General features: G+C 45.3%; 7 protein-coding genes across 7 annotated transcripts; 1 reads left to right on the plus strand and 6 right to left on the minus strand.

The window, feature by feature from the left end:
- Positions 1-739: 739 nt before the first annotated feature.
- Positions 740-2,889, minus strand: C8R40DRAFT_416665 (uncharacterized protein). The gene is made up of 3 exons (XM_046235002.1): positions 2,331-2,889; positions 1,142-2,279; positions 740-1,072 (listed from the first exon to the last, which is right to left on the minus strand). Exons 1-3 carry the CDS (start codon positions 2,779-2,781, stop codon positions 922-924), a joined length of 1,740 nt encoding a protein of 579 aa, XP_046083844.1. The 5' UTR covers positions 2,782-2,889; the 3' UTR covers positions 740-921.
- Positions 2,890-5,695: 2,806 nt separating this feature from the next.
- C8R40DRAFT_416868 (guanine nucleotide binding protein, alpha subunit) lies at positions 5,696-9,338 on the minus strand. Its single transcript, XM_046235004.1, has 15 exons — positions 8,714-9,338; positions 8,560-8,655; positions 7,909-8,504; positions 7,647-7,699; positions 7,308-7,417; positions 7,219-7,227; positions 7,112-7,142; positions 6,979-7,051; positions 6,673-6,757; positions 6,452-6,501; positions 6,331-6,337; positions 6,154-6,261; positions 6,049-6,066; positions 5,936-5,969; positions 5,696-5,836 (listed from the first exon to the last, which is right to left on the minus strand). The coding sequence occupies exons 1-15, from the start codon at positions 8,858-8,860 to the stop codon at positions 5,787-5,789; spliced, it is 1,467 nt and encodes a 488-aa protein (XP_046083845.1). The 5' UTR covers positions 8,861-9,338; the 3' UTR covers positions 5,696-5,786.
- A 1,239-nt stretch (positions 9,339-10,577) lies between these two features.
- C8R40DRAFT_416724 (uncharacterized protein) lies at positions 10,578-12,032 on the minus strand. The gene is made up of 5 exons (XM_046235003.1): positions 11,272-12,032; positions 11,180-11,218; positions 11,073-11,123; positions 10,872-10,891; positions 10,578-10,811 (listed from the first exon to the last, which is right to left on the minus strand). The coding sequence occupies exons 1-5, from the start codon at positions 11,601-11,603 to the stop codon at positions 10,624-10,626; spliced, it is 630 nt and encodes a 209-aa protein (XP_046083846.1). The 5' UTR covers positions 11,604-12,032; the 3' UTR covers positions 10,578-10,623.
- A 137-nt stretch (positions 12,033-12,169) lies between these two features.
- C8R40DRAFT_1173157 (uncharacterized protein) lies at positions 12,170-13,745 on the minus strand (the record flags this gene model as incomplete). Its single annotated transcript, XM_046231975.1, has 6 exons — positions 12,170-13,067; positions 13,124-13,150; positions 13,204-13,278; positions 13,329-13,358; positions 13,418-13,669; positions 13,729-13,745. 6 exons carry the CDS (start codon positions 13,743-13,745, stop codon positions 12,170-12,172), a joined length of 1,299 nt encoding a protein of 432 aa, XP_046083847.1.
- Positions 13,746-14,678: 933 nt separating this feature from the next.
- On the minus strand, positions 14,679-16,089 carry C8R40DRAFT_417022 (uncharacterized protein). Its single transcript, XM_046235005.1, has 5 exons — positions 16,019-16,089; positions 15,546-15,965; positions 15,221-15,489; positions 15,068-15,149; positions 14,679-15,009 (listed from the first exon to the last, which is right to left on the minus strand). The coding sequence occupies exons 2-5, from the start codon at positions 15,750-15,752 to the stop codon at positions 14,812-14,814; spliced, it is 756 nt and encodes a 251-aa protein (XP_046083848.1). The 5' UTR covers positions 15,753-15,965; positions 16,019-16,089; the 3' UTR covers positions 14,679-14,811.
- Positions 16,090-16,432: 343 nt separating this feature from the next.
- On the minus strand, positions 16,433-17,345 carry C8R40DRAFT_1161987 (Glyoxalase/Bleomycin resistance protein/Dihydroxybiphenyl dioxygenase; the record flags this gene model as incomplete). The annotated part of the gene is made up of 6 exons (XM_046230196.1): positions 16,433-16,472; positions 16,530-16,752; positions 16,923-17,030; positions 17,104-17,128; positions 17,191-17,250; positions 17,313-17,345. The coding sequence occupies 6 exons, from the start codon at positions 17,343-17,345 to the stop codon at positions 16,433-16,435; spliced, it is 489 nt and encodes a 162-aa protein (XP_046083849.1).
- A 936-nt stretch (positions 17,346-18,281) lies between these two features.
- Positions 18,282-20,199, plus strand: C8R40DRAFT_1051526 (cytochrome P450; the record flags this gene model as incomplete). The annotated part of the gene is made up of 5 exons (XM_046224710.1): positions 18,282-19,130; positions 19,190-19,377; positions 19,435-19,597; positions 19,667-19,992; positions 20,052-20,199. The coding sequence occupies 5 exons, from the start codon at positions 18,282-18,284 to the stop codon at positions 20,197-20,199; spliced, it is 1,674 nt and encodes a 557-aa protein (XP_046083850.1).
- Between the last annotated feature and the right edge of the window lie 186 nt (positions 20,200-20,385).

Here is a 20,385-nt window from a genome sequence, read left to right on the forward strand (position 1 = left end):
CAGCTGGACAGTGCTGTCAGCTGCTTTCAAGCTCTTAGCCGAAAATCCAGGTTTTACAGATGCAATGTAGTATGGTTGAACAAATACATGCAATGATGTGCAGGCAAGCTGTTGAAGATGCAGTCAGGTTCAAGGTTTATCACCAGTAAGTCCAACCATTAGGTTTGCATAGCTGCAAATAAATCTGAATATTCAAAAACACTGTTTGCAAGTGATAACAACCTCTCCAATGCACTCCTGACATTTCTCGACAAGGAGCCAGTGAAGCTCATTGATTTCATTAAATCCTTGAACGGACTGGAGCTTGTAGACTACGGTGATGCTTACTTGGTAATGAAAGATGTATCTAAGGAAAGATTGGTAAGATCCATTACAAATTTCACAGTGTCTATCACTAACATGGTCTCAGTATGATGCATGTATGAACAGGAAGAAATTATGATTGTGCAGCCAAGGGGGAGTTCCAAATCTTTGGATGCATCCTGAACATGTTTTGTCTGTAGCTATGCATTGTGAGGAATTGTTTCCTGGGCAAGGTTATGAGGTTGAAATGAATAAGAGCAAGAAAAAAATTGTATTCAGGAAAATTGAATATAGTCAATGGGAGTAAGATTCAACTAGTATTCATTATATAGATTTATATATTTCTCCTTGTGAATGGTTTAAATTTCCTCAAAGAACAAAAGCTTCTATCTTCTCAACTGTGATTGATTCATTACTGAGCAAGTTGGAATTTTCTCCGTGATATTTTTGTTGACTCAAGTCTATCAACTCAAATCATGGATTCATAGAAGTGTACATAGAGAGTTGACAAAAGCTGGGAATACAGTACTAGTATGGTACTTATTTCCATTGAAATTTGACATGGCATCCGGAGCAATTCCTCAGGCAACTATAAACATCAAGAATATCTGTTGAATCTCAGTGATATTTCAATAAAACATCCCGAAGACTTTTTCTGGATTTGGGAAAAGTTGAACCTAACTCAGGAGAAATTTTGTTTGGGATCCATATTTCTCCTAGTACCTGAGTCAGTGACAGAGAAGGAACAAGAGTCACTGGCTCAGGCACTCTGTGGACCACAAGGACAGATGATAAGCCAATGTAAAAAGGATTATCCTTACTGTAAAAAAATACTTACCTGGATAATAGATTATCAGCAATACCCATATGGTGCAGCCAGTGTGTACCAGTACCAGCTATCAAATTATGGGTTCCCCCAGAATTGGCTAGCACTGGCAAGCACTGGTGGGAGGCCACTGGAGTGGCCTCCCATTCATACAAGTTTTCCTGATGAGCTATTTCTTCCCTGGTGTCACTATCTTCAGAATCCTCGATGGGACTTTCACTTGGGCTGCCAGGTGAGCCTGAGGTGACCGAAGCCCTTGAACTAGATACAGCAGTCGTCCCAGCCGAAGATTCAGAAACGGCATTGCGAGTTGAAAGGGGTTTTTCGATCTCCTGGATTAGGATGTCCTGAATTCTTATCACAGCTCTCTCAAGTGTTTCCTTTGTGTCTTCTTCGATCCCCTGTATTTCGGGAATTGACCATTGGTTATAGAGCTTCCCGTGGCATCCGCGAGTTCTGAGACCAGAAAATACGACAAGAAAGGTTTTGCACATGAAGCAGGATCGTTTGCTACACCCCATGTACTGAACAATCTCATCAATGGGAATATGAGCTTGAAGTAGGTATCGTATTATTTGGAGCTCAGCGTGAACATGAAGAGATTTACTCTGGCGGTGATCGAACATCTGCTGAGCACCTGGAACTGTGTAGGTCCGGGATATATATCTCTCGACCGTGGCAGAGTTGAGAGATTGATGAATTAGCTGCAGCGTACTGGAAAGGCTTGGCAGTGCACAATTACTAGGTTTGACTTCGTCGCTCTGGGGGATCAGAACGACTTTTACGGTGGGAAGTATTTGCGCAATCTCGAGAAAAGTCCGGTGAGCCCTTTGAAGCCGTGCAAAAAAGCCAATCACCCTCCACAGTCGACTGCCACTGTTCCCGAGTTGGTCTTGGATCAGTCTCTGCGCTGAAGGGGTGGCATGGAGCCGAAGTGCCAAGTAACAAAGGCGATGAAATTTCAGCGTACTACTTGGGTGCCCCACAACATTGAAAAACGAGTCGAGCAACTCCTTCAGATCCTTATCATTAATAGAACTCGAGATTTGACGGAGTGCCCGAATTGTCAATGCCAATGTTAAGAGTTCCTTGTTGTAATGGTTGAGGCGGGGTAGATAGTACTCCAGGAGCAGGGTCCATAGTGAGGCGCCTGAAACGCGAAGAATCAAGTCGAGAAATTAGCATGGAATACGTCTCGTACCTGGCTCGTCTACAGTGTGTTCACCTACAAAAAGTTTGCGCATTTCTGCAGAAAACTTGTCACAAAAGATTCTATCTTTTTCATCGAATCCATCATTGCGCGAAGCATAAACTACCACGCAGTCCTCGTACTCTGTCATAACGGTGCACGTCACATATTCAACACCCTTTCTGTTGGAGATGACCTCTGCAAGGCGATCCAGGAAACGCTCTTTCAAATGATTGCTCGTAGAGGATGAGTTTGATCTGAGGTTCGGTCGTTGAAAGATAGCATTCGAGAATCCCATGGTTGGTGAGTGATCGCCGATGCTGGGACTATCTAGTTCGGGTTCTAGTTGGCGTCCGTTTCGTAGAGACAGCAAGGTAATGAGAGCATTGAACTCTGGTCTTCTCTGAGTGGAGGGGAATCGTGAGGCCATGGCGTGAAAACGGATGTGCGAGAGAATGAGCATCTCGTTATTATATGTATGCAGGCTAGGAAGGTTCTTATGATTAGCTTCTACTCGTGTTGATCATGAACTAGACCTTTGAGTGAGAAAGTAGCATCATAATTTTATTGTGATCCTGGTCTCCTTACACAAACCTGTAATGATCTGAACCAAGGTTTGTCGGTGATTGAAACAAACTATGAAATTGCACTACCGCAGTAATGCAGGAGCTCATCGAAAAAGCAACTTCGCACGGAGGTCACTTGAAACTTCGGTATGAGAAATCTGAAGATGATTATAGAATGATACTTACCTTACATAAAAGCTGGTTTCCATAGGTATGGTTCTACGTACTCTCACAATTTAAAGTTCTCTGTCGGTCTTTGATTCGCTGGACGTTGTTAGGCACCGGTTTTGTGGGCAAGAGGAGGGTTGAACGGAATTTACGAAATGACACTTTTCACCCCACATTTTGGCGAGAGAAGCGATGCAATCCGGAGAGAGATGTGTGTTGGACACGAGTTGTTAATTGGCGGCGTCGGTTTCCTTTATGATCTCACGAGGTCACAGCCACATCCCAAAGGTAACTCTGCCAGTGTCTCCTTGCTGCGGCGGGGTTGCGGGCTGGCGATGCGTCTGATGTCGTTTCCTTCCATCCTTTTCCATGATGGCTAGCTATAGTATGTGCAAGTGCCTCCCATTGTTAATTTATACATCGTTGGGCGGAGGTGCGACAGCACCGATATTTGCCAAGACGACTCAGCTAACATTTCGAAGTGAGCAGGTCCGAGCCGGATGAGGCCTCTATTGTTTCTTCGACCACCACCACCATGCCTACGTTTACATCCATCGTTGACTTACTCTTTTCGCCATTTGAACTGGAATATCCACCTCGGGCGTATCCAAACTTCGAAAATGTGGTTTCATAGTGATGATAAGCACAAAACGGAATCTCGGTCTATCCCTAATGGATTGTGTTTTGCGTGCCCTGGCATCGCCGAACTCTGTCTATAGTGCACTCCAAACGATATATGTGCCGGAAGTCAGCAATTTTGGATCCTATGACGAAAGCTCACTGGGATTTGGAGGAAAATTTCATTGATACTGCGAAGAACCTACAGGCAAAACGATCGTCGATTCATCTCACGATGACGGAATTAAACAATTTGGGCATTCATACCTCATGAACGGAATTATTTCAGCACCTCTGCTTCCACATCTTGTAATCCTTCATTCCCACCCTTATATGCATCCTCAGAGCACTTGGACCACAGTGGAGAACCCACCATCTTTTTTCACCCATCCTTGACATTATGTTCAGGAATTGTTCCTCTTGGGAAGAACGTTGCCATGTCCTCGTGCTTGGCTTAATTATCTGCTGTCGTGAGCTTGGTAATTTACTGCCCCGCTTTGTATGTGGTTTTTCGTTTCTCAATGACAGGTCTCACAACTCCATCTCTCTAGATCTATGGAAAAGAGTCCAAGCAGAGCTCACGAGTGGATGGATGCACAGGCGAATGCGGTGAATGGGTACAGGAACTACCTACCGGTAGTACTAACTTCTTCATCCTCAACATTATTGGTGTGTTTTAATCAGAAGCAACATGTTCCGCGCTAACCTGAATCATTTCCATAACATACATAGACAACACTGAAAATTCAGTTTCCGTCCAGCCCTTTCAAACCGCACGGCTTTCGCATCTCTGAAAGGCTCTGAAAGGCCCTCAACAAGTGGTCACTTTCTGTAGTCGCAGATCAGAGGGTGACCTCATTCCCGTAATATCTCATCAAGGAAGACGAAAATGCTGTGGTCATGATCCCTCTTGTTCCCATCTTGACGTCGACCGAGTTTTTGAAGCATTCCGTGCCAATTTCCAGCGAAAAGTATATGAAGCTCTATCCCACAGCAGATACAAGCTCCGTTCCGGCGCCTAGTACCCCTCGTCTGCCTCTGGCACCCTCTGTTCTTTCAAATCGTAGTCTTCATTTGTCAACGTTGCATACACTTCATGAATTGTCACCAAACTCAACCTAACATCCAATTCATCAAAGTGATTTGGGTTCCCCATTCTCTCTATCGACGCTCAGGTCTCTTACCCTGATGCCGGCAAGGTCTGAGAACGGAAGCGATAAAGGATTCTCTGTCTCGTTTTCATCAAGTGAGCTTATGGTACGTTAGCTGAACTGGTTCTTACATCTGCATATAAGACAATGCCAATTCAATTCTTACAGGAAGCCAATCGGGTTGTACAAGCTGCACGGCTTAAACGGGAAGCTGAAGCATTGGAATTTACAAATGATAATCCAGTAATCAACAAGTAACGGGCCATTAGTGGCAAGTCAGAATAGGTTACAGGTTCTTTAGCTGAAGATGAGTCTGGATAAAATTGGTCGCGCCATGGGGGTCAGGACAGAAAAATCATTAGAAAGTTCAAGACCGCGAGCGGCGCGAATCTCACCCTCGGATTGTCTCGGATTTCTTCGCGTAATTTACCAGTTTAGATAGATAGATAGATAGATACATGGTGCTACGCAATGGTCTGGTCCCAAGACGGAACAGCCGGTCTCGAGCTTATACTTATACATATTGTGATCCTGTATCTATCTGTCGGCTTTGGCTTTTTTGTTCTTCTCCTTGTCAATCCACAGTTTTATAATCATTGCGCAGGTATAATTCAATCATTTATGAAGTGCAAATCGATACATTCAACTTCGCTCTGGTACAATGTACAAGCCGCAACGCAACTACACAGACTGCCTACCTGTCGAATTTGGTCAGGAATAATCGATCAAGACAAGTTTGATATTGTTCTCGTTCGTAGGAATAGACACTTAGAGGGGGTATAGACTATGTATCGAAAGTCATGATTGTAACCGTGACCGACGTATCGTTTCGTTCTGCTTCTAACCGCCTACAACCACAACATCCCTCGCTTTATCCGTTCAGACTTTCTTCTCTCTCACTCCTTTGCCCTAGTCTCCCTGCACACAACATCTGCCCCGTAAAGAGCGGCCATGACCACATAGGTCTACGTGAGCCCTGTCTGAGCGATATGTTGTCGAATTATAGCTTCTCCGACTGTATTAAAAAAATAGTGTATACGTGAGTTTTAGAGTTCAGTATGTTATGTCCGGCCGAGGTTCCGTTGAATATAACAATGAGTTTGCATAAACTGACCGTTTACTATAATATTCTGTGTGGCTTTGATGTCCTGTATGACAAGATAAAGAAAGAGGGTAAGAAAGCCGATTGGGGGTCGACGATATGATTCCAGAGGGACCACAACCTACCAGCATAGAGGTAAAATGCTGTGAAAAGGGAACGAAAGATTTGAGTTGGGGAGATTTCCGACCAGATTAGACAAGAGGGATCATATAAGGAATGATTGGACGGACCAGATATAAAGACCGATTCGACACATCCTTCTTCTTGTGAACCTGCATAAAGTGTGCTCGGAAGTAGCTTGCGACGTCGTCGTATTTGTTCGGGCGCGAGCCGTATGACTAGGTAGAACCCAAACGAACAAGGAGGGTAATTGAGTCAATCGCAGCAGTGTGAGAGGAAACGCTCACAGTAATACTGTTGGTCATGTACAAGTTACCCAACGACGATGCAGTAACAATGCAAAAACAAATCACGCAGTGACAGAAGTCAGAAGCAGTGAACCAAATACAACGAAAACGAATACGCAACTATTTTTGTACCCGGATACCGGCTTTGAGTTTAGCTTTCAGCAGATCCGTCTAGACAGGGAAAAAGACCATCAGTTCGTATCGAGGAGAGATGGAGTAACAGATGAGATACAAAGAAAGAGCCTGAGGAGAGGCGAATTCATACCCGGGAAGAATAAGGGATGTTGGAAGCTCCCAAATGGGAAGGAGAGACAGATACAGAGATCGTAAGCGGAAAAGTACCTTGTTCAGCATCAGCACCAAATGTGCCTTCTTCAACAGCTTGTTCGAGCATATTGTCGTGAAAAGTTGCAGTGAGTCGTCGATCCTGAACAGAAGCAAGTCGAGGAGCACAGCGTCAGCCTGAGCTACAACTGAACAAAAGGCTGATAGGGTCAACCGGAAGACGTATGAAGAAAAAATAGAATGATAGATGAAGTGCAAGAATGATATACAGATATAAATTGGAGAATATAAAGAGAAGGATATTCGGAAATCGAAGGAAAGTGAAAACACAGGGGACGCACTAATAGAGATATAATTACTCACCGATTCGTCCGAGGATCCTCTTCTAGATACTGGTCGAAGGCTGATATTGGTGCGAGAAATATTATGGCAGTCGCTAGCGACGGGGGATGCGTAAGTTCCAATACCGTGTCCCAAAAAGAAGAATGGAACTTACCGTCTTCGAAGTAAGGAATCCATGCGTGCCGCTAAAATGGTCATACCACCCCAGGAGACAATTATTCAGCGCAATCGAAATACAGCATCGACAAACTCTCCACACACCTGACCACGCTGTAAGATGAATGAAAGGAAATGAAATGTGTTAGTCGATCTTGCAGGAGAAGTTGCGATAATGGAAATAGACAACTTACAGCACCTCCGACATCGTATAGCCGCCAATCATACATCGTGCCACCCAAATTTATGGGAAACGAGTGCTCGATAACACCGAGCGTCTGTAACCGGACGTTCAGGACATCATCTGTTGAACCAGCAAGAACATCTGATCAGAGAAGCTCGCCAGAACATAACCAGGGGGGGCGCCAAAAGGCAAAATGCAAAGTAAACGGTCGGTGATGAGGATGTGAAGAAATCGTCAATCACTGACGGTGCAAAACGAGGTATCACAATTCCACGAAGGGAGTCAAAGAAACAAGTACGGTAAACGGGGTCACAAGTAACGCGGGACAGCAAAAATTTGAGAAACTGACCAAGATTAGGTAGATAATCGGGTTCCGCTATTCGCGCTACATTGTCCAGGAAGCTGGAGGTTTACCAAATCGATGAGATGTACCGCCAGATGAGTTGACGGAATCATAGCACCGGTAGAACCGGGAGGATGGATTGCGATGTCATCGAGGGTCGGAAACAGGTCAGGCCGGTCAAAGCCAGATAGAGGGAAGAAGAAACGAAAAATGGGCCATGAGCGACAGAACTCAGCACGCGAACACGAAGAAACCAGAGATAACTCACAAAGGAGCACTTTCCTCAAGCTTCAACTTCCTCTCTTGAATTAATTCCTTGACAGAACTATGAGCCCAAAGCGCTTGAATATCCTCGCGCGAGCTATCTAGAGCTTTCGCTGCCAGTCCTGCCACACCGACAACGCTTCCTTTCCCAGCCCGTGAGCCGGGATTGGATTGTAACAGTCCCTGCCATCCAGCCCGGACGAAGACACCAGTGAGCCCTCGGGAAAAGCTTACACCACCTGAAAGCTCCGAAGCAAGTGAATCGTGCAGCGCAACGAGAGGCAACAGCCTTGTGCGCAGGACAGAAAGTGTTTCGAGTTCGTTAGCTGAGGGTCGGAAGACATGTTCTGGAGCCGCCGATGGTTGTTTAGACTTGTTGTGACGCCTATGGGAGGAGGACGAAGGACCTGCGGAGGAAGGACCGGGCTCGTTGTACTCTGGATCCGATTCCACCCCACTATCTTCGCCTTCGGGTTGGGAAAGTTCATAGTCAATCTCCTCGAGCATTGTTTTGACAGCTCTAATAATGTTGAAGTGAACGACGGGTTTCCAGAACGGTCGTTCGCGGTCCAGAGATTGGGAAGCGTAATAAATTTGAAACTAGTGCTAAATTCAAATCCCGTTCATCGTCCGAAAGTAAATCAGCTGGGCACACCTGTTTCTGTAATGTAGACTTGCCACTCTCCGCTTGGCCCAAAAGCATTACTTTGACCTGTTTCCGTCGCGCTTCTCTTTGTTTCTGAGACTCTTTCTGTCAAAGGTATGTTGATGAGAAACATGCGGTGAGAATTTCGAACGAGTGGACTGGCCCGTAATTCTTCGTCAATTAAGTTACTTATCCTCTGGGACTCCTCGTCGTAGAACCTATTTGCAGGTAACAAAACGCCAGAATCACCTTCTATAGACGCTGGTGCTGAGGAGGATCGTCCTTGAGCTATCGGGACTACAGCAGGCATTTTCCGTAAATATTCTTTTGTCCTTCCCTAGCTATATTATACAAGTTTCGCGTATAAAGTGCCGGAGAGGAAGATGATAGTTTTAAAGGAGGAAGGGAAATATGGCGGAGGTAGTTGAAGGAGTGTGAACTGTCAATACAATTTATAGTTAGCACAGGAACATTTTGATCTAAAGGACGCAATGGACGAAATACAAAGTTCAATTTCAGAATGGATGATCAAGGCTGTTACCGGCTGTTCTACTCTGATGACCATCACTGTAAGAGGAGCGGCCGAGGCTAAAGTTCCTTTCGAGCTCAATGAGCATGACGGTTTCTAGAAAACAAGGATTTCGTAATCTCAAACCGCCAGGCGCTCAAAGAATCAAACAAGTGTTTGACTCGAAACACTGCTTGATCTCGACTCGAGTCCTCCGTCCGCTTTTCTCGGAGGGAGAGCAGAGCCAAAAATTGGCTACTAACAATCAACCATCTCAACTGCTAAAGCCAAAGTCTTGACAAGCTCCATTCTTGATCGGCTTTTTTTCGCTCTCCAGACTCCGAGTCGGAAGGGCCCCCATCCAAAAAAAGGTTAGTCGAGCACCAATACTTACCTCACTCTGCGTGTCGAGTCTAATTTACTCTTCCTTTTATGATTTTTCATTCTTCGGAAAGGCATGTACCACTATACTAGTATTATCTGTCTATGGGACTCCAAGCTCCAAGTGACTCTATACACTGTCTGTTCAACTTCATGATCAAAGAGGTTGACATGGTTTTCATAAGCTGTGAGTGCGGCTTGTTGATCTGAAAGACTCAGACCGACTCTAAATGCAGTACAATGGTAACATCTCCTCGCATCCGTTAGAGATCGACGATGGAGATCACGAAGACCATACCTTGGAATCGCAGCAATTGAGCTACATAGCCGATATTGTTTCTTCAAACACCCTCCCCTCGAGAATTTACGAGCTGCTTACTTTCAAGTAGCTCAGGCTTTGTTGACAAGCGACAGTGATCTTCGTCAAATACTACAAGCCATTTACGATGTCCAGACTGAACAATCCTTCTAATATACACGATGATAAACGATAAATAACAGACAAGACAATCCCTATAAGATGAAGTCCCTTGGCACCTGGTTCGTCATTCCCAGAGCCCAATCTGAAAATTCCAATTGCTCCAATCGTTTGATCCTCGCTCTGATATGATGCCAATGTATGAGATAAGTGTCAGAGTCCTCACTCTCTATAGATTCTTCCCCTCCTTCGGATTCTTCTTTGTGACGGGAAGATAAGGAAATCATCTGCGACCTCAATTCATGGATCTTCTGCTCAAGCTCCATCTGCCGATCTGTCCGAGGAGGTGACAATCTACTTGGTCCCTTCTCGCCGTCTTCAATTGTGCTCACTAGGGTACTCCTACCATCATCGTCATCATCAACATTATCCCGATATTCACTCGAAGCTCCTGAGATGATGGCTGGCCGAGAGAATGTTTCTAACGGAGTCTTCTCGTTAGAATTATCTATGCTCGAATTCCTGGAAGACCTCATAGACCTCGACCGATGTACTGTGGCCCTAGGTCGAACAATAACTCCAAACGGGTCAGTCATAAATTCCGTTTCCTGCGTTTTCACCATCATATCTGCGTGGAACGATGTTGGTCGTGACGATGGATTCAAATTTCGTTGATCTTGTCTATGGCGGTTGTAGCAGCGGCGGTACAAAGTCCAGAGAAGACTCGCGATTAGAATAGAGACAACCAATCCAATTGCGCCGCCTATTATAGCGGGTATGTTGGATTTCTTAGGTTTTCGCGCTGCGGAAAGCGGGGAAGGCGACGCAGCGGGGACTGATGAAGAGTCCGTGGTTGATGAAGAGTGCGTGGTTGATGAAGGGTCCGTGGTTGATGGAGACTCCGTGGCAAATGCAGAGTTGTTCGACAATCCTCCACTACTGGTTGTAGTACTTCTTGCTCATGCACTCCGGGTTAATATGTGTCAAAAATGTTCACAGTAATTGTGAACTCACGAAGTACGTAGACTCGCAGTCTGAGAACTACATGTAACGGTTGGTCAGAAAATTTTCTTCGAGACGCCACAAGATTCAACTCACGAATCGTTTGTTCTAGAATCAGCGGGCATGGTACTTGTATAATCGATATGTGAGCCTGAGCTTGTCATCAAAACAATCACTCACATCATCGAGTTGCTAAATGTTATAACAACTGACACTGTACCGATAGCAAACGGAAAAGTATTAATAGAAAATGGAGTGGTTTCGCTAAATGGGCGCCAGTTTGAATCCTTCAGAGCAGTTGAATGCAGCTTAGTTCTGACCTCGAAATGTATTCAATGTACACGACATCTTCACCGACGCTACGCAAGCCATGTTAAACGTTTGTTGTTCAATGATAGGCTCTTATACGCACCTCAATGATGGCACAGTTAGGCTGAATCCTGCCCGATCCGACTCAGTTGAAATGGGAAAGTAGCTGGCGATTATAGTCGGAGTTGCAGTCACTAATGCCCCATCTTTCGAGTTGGAAAAAACTACGCGGAAGGGAGGTGGGCTTCCTGAAACTGTTGCTGTTATGACTTCGTTCGGGGTGACTGGATCGGTGATAGGTTCAAAATTGAACGGTGCGGAAGTCGATGTGGTTTCGCTGCCACTACCCATAGCCATACCCTGGGCTGCTAGGGCAGAGACGAGGTTACTCGAATCATGTGCAGCCGATAATAACCTTTGAAATTTCTTGAGCATAGAAGATTATTTTTTGCAGGTCACTGACCAAAGTGAAAGCATGAACAATAACATCGGAAGAAAGAATCGGAAGTGAGAGGACAGAGATGGTGGTTGAAAGTTGATGAGGTGCCCGCGATTCAAGTTCTCGATCTAGGTATATGATTCTCGAGATATGAATCAAACTAGATGTGCGACGAGCAGATAGGAGACTTAAAGATGAAAGATGAATACGACGGTGGATCGATCCCATTCACCACTGCATCTTCATCGCTGTACTTCCCGCTTGGCTGTTGTTTGATGATGCGGTAGCTACTCATCTGATACTGTGATGAGAGGTTGCACGGAAAGCCACTAGAGGTCCATCATAAGGACGTAGCTACGAAAATGATGGACGGGCCATATGCTGTTCACTGGATAGATTGGACCTGATAAAGTTGATTATAAGAACGTAGAAAGTAGTACCGACTACGTATGTAAAATATTTCAGTTTTGTTGACGAAAAAATGGACAGTGGGTGAAGCAGATGACCGGGTCGACGATGATGACATACACATAAATGAGTACAGCTACAAACAGGCTACGAATTAGAGCGACATTTCATTTGTCAAGCCCAACGCCCACTTTGACTCATGGAGTTTCTTCAACGTTTCCACCTTCCTATAAATTTTCTTCAGCTCCTCTTCTTTCTCCAATCCAATTGGAGAGGTATTCCCATTTCCCTGAAGGAATAACATCCTTGCCTGAAGCTGTTGAATATCCTCCTCAATGGACATTTGTCTATCAGTTCGCGGACGAGGTGGAAGTACAGGAATGGGGAAGAGGGACCCGGTACCAGTACTTCCATTAGAAGAGGATAAGTTACTAAGGGAAATACTCGGTGTCTTTCTCTCTGTGTCTCGGGCTCGACGAATTGAGCTCGTACTCGTCGCCGAGTCAGGTTCGCTGCTGGAAACAGGTCGTGCGGCAGGAATTGGTGGAAGAATCTGAGGGACATAACGTTCATGGATGTTCGAGACTGAATCTTGGGGCCTTAACGTGTTTCTGCGAGCTGGAGGAAAAGAAGCAGACTCGGAAGAGTAATCAATCAAGTCCCTTTCGCTATCGCTGATACGCCATGTACTACCTTCCACCATGTCTGGGACATAGTCACGAACCATCTTCGTTTGAGAAAATTCTATCGTCCGGCGACGCGTGCGATAACGAAGAAATAGAAGGATGACACCAATGAGAAAAACAAGTACCACGGAACCTACAATGCTGCCAATAATAGCAGCAGTATCAGTGCCATTGGTCGGTTCTACGTTCGACTTAGCAGGGGTGGTCATTTTTGTGGAATCATCTGGAGCTGTTGCGCTTGATGTTGAAGATGTGATAGTGACTGTGACAAGCGATGCCTTCGAGGACAAAGGGTTGTACATCATATCCCTATTCGTCCCCTTAAAACGGAAAGAAGATATAGGTCGTAGATAAACGTACTTTGACCTGTAAATCAAAGAGTTGGTTTTCTAGTAGGATTCATGATAAACCAATCCACTCACCCAGATACAGTGTTAGTCGTAGTGGAGCTAGGTGTGAGATGTCAGGATTTGATAATAGTAGAAGTAAACTCACGACTGACCTCTGGGATGAAGTCGCGATTAAAGTTGGATTGGGGAGCACTGTGATTTCAGTTTTGAAAAAGTTCTGCTTGTTCCTGGAGCCGGAAATTAGTCCAAGAACCTGCATATACACTTGTTTACTGACTTTTCATCAACTGCAATAATCTCGAATAACCTATGAGAAAATTAGTTTGAACGTCCATACACGATTTTGTATAGCATGCTGCTAGTCACCCCGCTTTGTTGAATACCATTTGGGACATTCCTTGGTTGTTCTGCGAGTTCATGATGGGTACTGGGGTGGACTCAACAGTGGGCCCTTGAGAGCAATCTAGCTTGATCTTTCGCAAGACGAATTGCGAGTTTGGATCGTTCTCGTCACGTTGCCATTTTACCATTTGCGTATCGAGAGCAGCGGTAGGCTTCCCATCCGGTGGAAAGGAAATGGAAAGTGACCAAGCAACTGAAAACCATGAAATAATTGAACTAATGGGAGCATGGGGGATCAATAATCTGACGCAAAGCATATAGCGGGATACACGCACAAAAGAGTGAGATACATTCTAGCCTGCGGTATCGAAGAACAGAGAGAAGTGAAAGAGGATCCTGACCTCATGTACTGGCTCAATGGAAGAGAATGGGAAACATGAACATGAAATTAGTCGCCCTATGTCCCTCTCTTCATCGTTGTTGTCATCATGTGGGTAGGGTGATTGATGAACAAACCTTAGTAAGACAGCATTGTTACCCACACACTTTGATCAGCTCGTATAGGTTCCGTCTCGGGAATCTCGAGTGAGATGACGATGGCGCTCGCATGACAATGAGAAGTGCGGTAATGAGCTTTCTCGAACTTTTAGTAGATATGCAAGTCAGATGGTGCCTCCTCTATCTTTTCTTTGGTGTGTTGTATATTTGAGTTTCATTCAAAATATCCCAGAGTGACCTCGATCGCGAGTTGCCGTTCTGCTTAAGGCTTCCATGTGAAGTGTAGATAGAATTTTCACAGACCGGAGGCTGAATGTCAGGGCTGAGATTTTCGATAAGTGTCTGAGGACTCTCGATGGCAATTGACAGCGAACAAGAATCCCCAGTCGTCAGACATGAAGATGTTGAACAGGTCGTATGGTCAACTATCCCCGTTAATCGTGGTCCAGAACGATGGCGACAAAGCAGGACAGAGCAATTAACGCTGTAAGGTAGCGCCTTGCGATTGGAAGCGGCAAGAGATGAGTGGCCATTCAGACGGTCATAGAAATTTAGACTAAGATCGCGAAGTAGTGAAAGTAGGACTTGAGTTTGAGGTTCATAACCACAAAAGATCATTGTTCACTATTTATAACACCATTGCTTATCAAACTCTCGCCCACTTCTGTTCATATCATGATCAAGTGTTGAGTCTGTCAGTCTTCGAAAACAATTGCGTTGCAAAAAGAGCTTTCTGTTGACGAAGATCGCCAAAATGAGCGGTAAGAGTGACCTGAATTCATGCAGGGGCTATGGGCCAGAAGATTTGAAGTTGTAAGTAGACGCTGTGAGCGCTTATTATACTTCGAGTTTTACAAGTCCAGAACATATGTAGTAAAAAAAGAAGCCGTTAACTTATTATAAAGTTTCTGATAAGACAATTAGGATTGCTCCCTAATGACTTGGAGATACGCGGTATAACCTTCGTCCTTAACATTGCCCTCCCCGTCTCCGTTTACGTTAAGGGCAGATTTGAAGTCATTCCTCATCGTAGTTCCAAACCAAAGTGCGTGATAGGAGCACTTGTCAACTCCGAACATGCCTTCGACAAAGTTCAGTTGTGTGGCGGGGGATTTATCCTATGATGCATCGGCCAATAAGTAAGTGATCTTCGAGGATTTGGATATGAGAACTCACGTCAAGATCTGCATTTATGTACACCCAGTCTTGTTGATCCTGGTTTATCAGCTTGTACACGTCGCTTTGATCACCAGGAGAACTGTCAAGACCGGTCTATCAGATTTTTTGTCTACGAAAATTGTGTGGACGGGTTGGACCCCGCTCACTTACGTTGCAGCCAATCGTGTAGCCTGCGAGTCCGCTTGTACGACGTGAAATATGCCTCGTTTGTCGTAATCAGAGGTCACTCCAAGTTCAGTCCACCCATGCACAGACATGCCCTCGAGTTGAAACAGATAACCTTTGAACACACCGCCATTATGCCTGCGATAAACTTCGAAAGAGATTGTTTCCCCGGCCGCAATACGCACATCTTCGTCTTTATACGTTGGCGGCGCAAGCTGGTCTCTCGACCAAGGAGCATCAGCGTAGCATTTGTACTGCAGGAATGAACTGAGTCGTTAGAATGAAGACCACGCAACTTTTTTCAGCTTACATTGTAAGGCGAGCACAAAGCCCGATCGCAGCACCCAACGAAAACACAACTATCGCCTATGTCGCCGCAGCCCATGACAGTAGTAGCAAGAGCTTCGAGACCAGACATAAACGAGAGGGGACTCATTTTGTCTGAATTTAACCTGGCCGAGAGAGCTCTTTTATTTGTCGCGGGGACTCTGTAGCCGGATACGATACCGACGAGCATCGCAAGCCTGAGTATGAAGACCGAAAAGGTTTTTGAACAGGATCATTATTTGAACGGAAGGACGTTTACTAGGAAGATTAGTTGGGGAATGAAAGTGTGATTTCGTGGTGCTTTAAAGGACTCTGCTCGTCCAGTGCTTATTCGCTTCCGAGTCGCTCGAGGAGCCCGGGGGGAGGAAAGCCTAAGGCAAACAGTACCAAGAAGCTGGTGCCACTGCAGATGAGGTCAGTAATTCGTCAGACAGTCAGATGGAACGTTCTACTCGCTAGGGGATATTAGAGAAAGTCAAACAAGAGTTCATGAAACCTCTAGACGTCCTAGAAAACAAAGGGAAGACCAAGCTGACAGCTCGACGGTGAAGAAAAGTAGTCCGAATCCTTCACATGACATGAAATTTAGTACTCGCGAAGTTCCACCTGCTGGTATTCAGGTTGTTACGAGGAGTGAATATCAAGCAGAGCGTGACGATATCCAATGATATGGCGTCAATGCGAGACCAATGATTTGCCACCGGGCCAAGGGGCAGAACAAGTCGAAAGTAGTTGAATCGAAAATTTCCACATGGCTCTTGTTCTTATCGTCGGTGCATCGGTGGAAATTTTCATTATGGATACAAGATTTCATTGACATACATTTTCCTGTGGCTATTGACAACTGAGTTACATCTTCGAACGCTCGTTTCATAGTTTCAAGGTACTGGGGACCACTTCAATCCAGTAACTACAGTTGAATTGTAGCCTAGCTTATGAGAAGATGATGACTCGTTTAGAAACTCACCCATCTGGGTCCAGAATGAAAGCAATATGCCTCATTTTTCCGTCCTGTGGCCTCTTCTTGAATTGAACGCCGAGCTTCTCAAATCGTGCACAGGCCTCCTCCACGTCGTCCACGGTGATGGCAATGTGACCAAAGCCCTTACCAGGTTCGGAATTACCGGAAGAATAACCAGCAAAGGAGGCATCCGTCTCGGTCCCATGGTTGTGAGTTAATTCAAGTACGCCTGTTTAGGACCAAAGATCATTGTACGAGGGACATATATATGTAGACAATGGAAGTTGGCGTGGATCGCAGGCAGGCAAGCGTGAGAGGAGGGTTTCCATATTTAAGTTCCGGGATAGCATTGGATGATGAGGTTTGCTCGTAGTCACGAGCGAGAGAAATAGAGCTCACCTTCCCTTGCGAATCTCGCTTTGTCTTTCTCTTCTGCGGACATATCCTTGTAGTTCTGTCCTTGATCAAAAGCCAAGAAATACAGCGTGAAATCGCCCATATCCTTCTCTGTAGGCAATGAAAGTAGCCAGAGCCCGTTGAATAGGGATCGACACATAAATATCCGGGGTTCATCTCTTACTAGATAGAAGATCCATGCCAATGATCTGAATAGCACGAAGAGCAGGTGGACAATTCGGGTTTTGCTCAGCTTTCGAATTACACGTACCTCTGTATAAAACTTTACAGAGATATCCGGATCTCTGACACGTATCATTGTATGATTGAACTGCGAAGTGTTTGAATATTGTTATTTTTACCTAACATTAAGCCGCAGCTGGATAAATTCACCTGAAAACTAGCTGTCTCTGCTGTTCGAGGCATTGTTGGTGGAAGAAAGAGAATGAAAAGTCTGCGATGTGAATTTTTTCATCCTTCCAAATTGGTGATACTGTATCCTGTGATATCATGGTGATTGTCCGGACCTCCGGACCGCAAACTGCTCTTTTTTTCTCCTTCTTCCTCGACGCAAAATTATCAAAGAATTTTCCGTAGCAAGCACCGAAAGAAATATCAAGCAGAAGGCTCAGAAATTGACGCGTCTCAACATCTATGTAGCTCTGTCGGCAATGGGACAGGTTGAAAGTTACTATCAAATCGGAATTGGGATACCGCTTAGTGAAAACGAATGCTGAGCGCTGAGGGATTTAGGTAATGTCCTTATCTCTTGTTTTTTTTCTTCTTTGCTCATCTCAACTTCAAGAGTGCAACAGTTTGTACAACGAACCACGCAGATGCCAATTTTGGATTCTTCACACTTGTTGCACTTCGTCGGAAGGCAAGGTACTCGCAACACATAAACAAGGTCGGGGGTGGTGTATTCTCCGGTACGCAGACTTGATATTATACAGTCGATCCGTCTAACGCAATCAACAAAGTTGTATTACTTCCGCTGTCTTCGAGAAAAAGGTTAATAATATCATGTCATTCGTTATCGAAGGCTTCTACTTATCGCAAGTAAGAACCCCGTTTTCGAGCCAGAGAAATATTCGCGTGCTCTTCGACCGTTTGTTCCTTCAATGTTCGCATGGATATACTCAATTTCATCTTCATTCTTGCCTTAGGCTCGAACAGTTCCTGAACTACTTACCACCCTTTTGGGAGAGATTGCGCCAAAGCCGGATCCTGGCGATTCGGCGAGACACGCGTAATGCCCCGTAAGGGGTACGATTTTCAAAATGTCAAGATCCTTCCGTTGATTGTTATTCAGTATAAATTGGATAAAATAGAAACAAATATCTATTTCTTTCATCCTTCGAAATGCTCGCCCTCGCTATACTCGCACTATTTCTAGCTCTCGCGATAAGAAACTGGTTATCAGTCCGCCGCCGTTACAGGAATATTCCTGGTCCATTCCTCTCGCGCTATACCTCCCTGCCACTCGCTCTTCATTCTCGCGGAGGCAAGCGACATCTCTACGTTCATTCTCTACACCAGAAATACGGTCCGTTGGTACTCATCGCTCCAAATCACATCTCCTGCTCTCATCCCGATGCCATAAACGTCGTCTATGCTCAAGGCGAGCACGCTCTTCCGAAGTCTGATTTCTACAAAGCGTTTGTCATTGACGGCACGCCTAATCTATTCAACACCCAGGACCGCCTGGAGCACACCAAGAGACGTAAAGCTCTGGCGCATCCTCTCAGCTATAGAAGTGTCAAGGAAATGGAAGAATGGATTGCAAACAATATGTTGAAGCTAGTGCGGAACCTCGATAGGGAATGCGAGTCAAAATCTTCTTCTCTACAAATGACTCATTCGCGTCTTAACGGTGTCCCCATGGGCGCGGAGACTCCCGGGCGAGCTTCTGGAGAAGAAGCAAGTTGCCTCAATATGCACGCATGGTTCAATTGCTTCACATTCGACGTCATCTCAGACCTCGCTTTTGGCCAATCGCTTGGAATGCTTGACCGAGGAACAGATGTGCTTCCAGCATCCTGTGAGGACACGGGAGTTGCGGCTATGATTGGTCTCCGAGGCCGTGCCGCCGCTTTTCTTGGTTTGTTTCCACCGCTTGTAGCATTCGGTAGAACTGGGATGTTGATCAGATGGTTCATATTGCACTTTTGGCCCGACCCTCTTATCAGAAAAGGCTTGAGTAGCAGCGATGTAAGTTATTAATCTGCTCATATTGTGACCGGCTACTGACTCAAAATTTTTGGTTTTAGATGCTTTCGGATATCGCGACAAGTTGTGTCCGGAAAAGGCTGTCTTCCACGAACAACGATGATCAAATTATCCGGAATGACTTGTTGCACCGACTTCTCACTGAACTTAGAAGCTCCGAACAACTCACCGACGGGGTCAAGGTGCCACTTGACGAGAAAGTTGTAGTTACTGAAGCTATGCTTCTACTGTAGGTTTCAATCGTATGCAATGTTGAGGCTACCATACTAATCGAATTTCGATCTAGTACCGCTGGATCTGATACAACTGCGGATTCAGCAGCCGCGATACTCTGGTACATTCTTGCTCATCCCGCGGTCCATGAGCGCCTCGTCGCGGAACTGGATGAAAATGTCGGCACACTATCGCATGATCTGGGCGCTGCAGATGAGCTTCCTAAACATGATCAGGTCAGCTATATCGTTTCTCTTAGTGTCATCCCATCATGGGCCAAAAATCTCATACCAATTTTCGACTAGGTGAAAGCGCTTCCTTATCTGACCGCCACAATACAAGAAGCATTCCGCATGTTCGCAACCAATGCCTTTGGTCTACCCAGGGTTGTTTCTGATTCTTCAAAACTTGTCACACTAGTGGGCACGAACATCCCACCGGGGACTGAATTGAGTGTTCCTGCGTATACAATCCAGAGAGATACGGATATTTGGGGTGACGATGCTTATGAATTCAAAGTAGACCGTTGGCTTCAAGACGACAAATCTTCCGAGTCCGTCGATGTGAAGAGAGCTGACCCAAAGTATCTTCTTACGTTTGGAGCTGGCCCGCGTATGTGTATTGGGAAGAAGTAAGTCTTAGTCCTTCATGACCTACGCCAGTATCTCGGACTGATCCTTATTCTGACAGCCTCGCTACTCTGCAGTTGCACCTGCTGATATCCACTATCCTCCTGCGTTACAAGCTGGAATTGTATGATCCCCATAGAGGTTTAGAAGCCATCGAGGGCTTTATGAACAAACCGGTTGAAGTTTTAGTAAAGATATCTCGACGATAAGGATTTCTGGACTGTCTTTGATACACTTGATAGAGCGATACCAAGCGATACCGTACAATATATAGATGCACCGTATATGTATAATTACCTTCAAAAAGTGGAACAACGAGTCGACGATATTAATATCTCTTGACTTTAGGTAAGTAAGTCAAATCGAACTTGGACCCACAGGTCCTCACAGGTCTT

This window comes from Lentinula edodes, assembly GCF_021015755.1.
Source record: "Lentinula edodes strain Le(Bin) 0899 ss11 chromosome Unknown C8R40scaffold_29, whole genome shotgun sequence".
Taxonomy (NCBI): Eukaryota; Fungi; Basidiomycota; class Agaricomycetes; order Agaricales; family Omphalotaceae; genus Lentinula; species Lentinula edodes.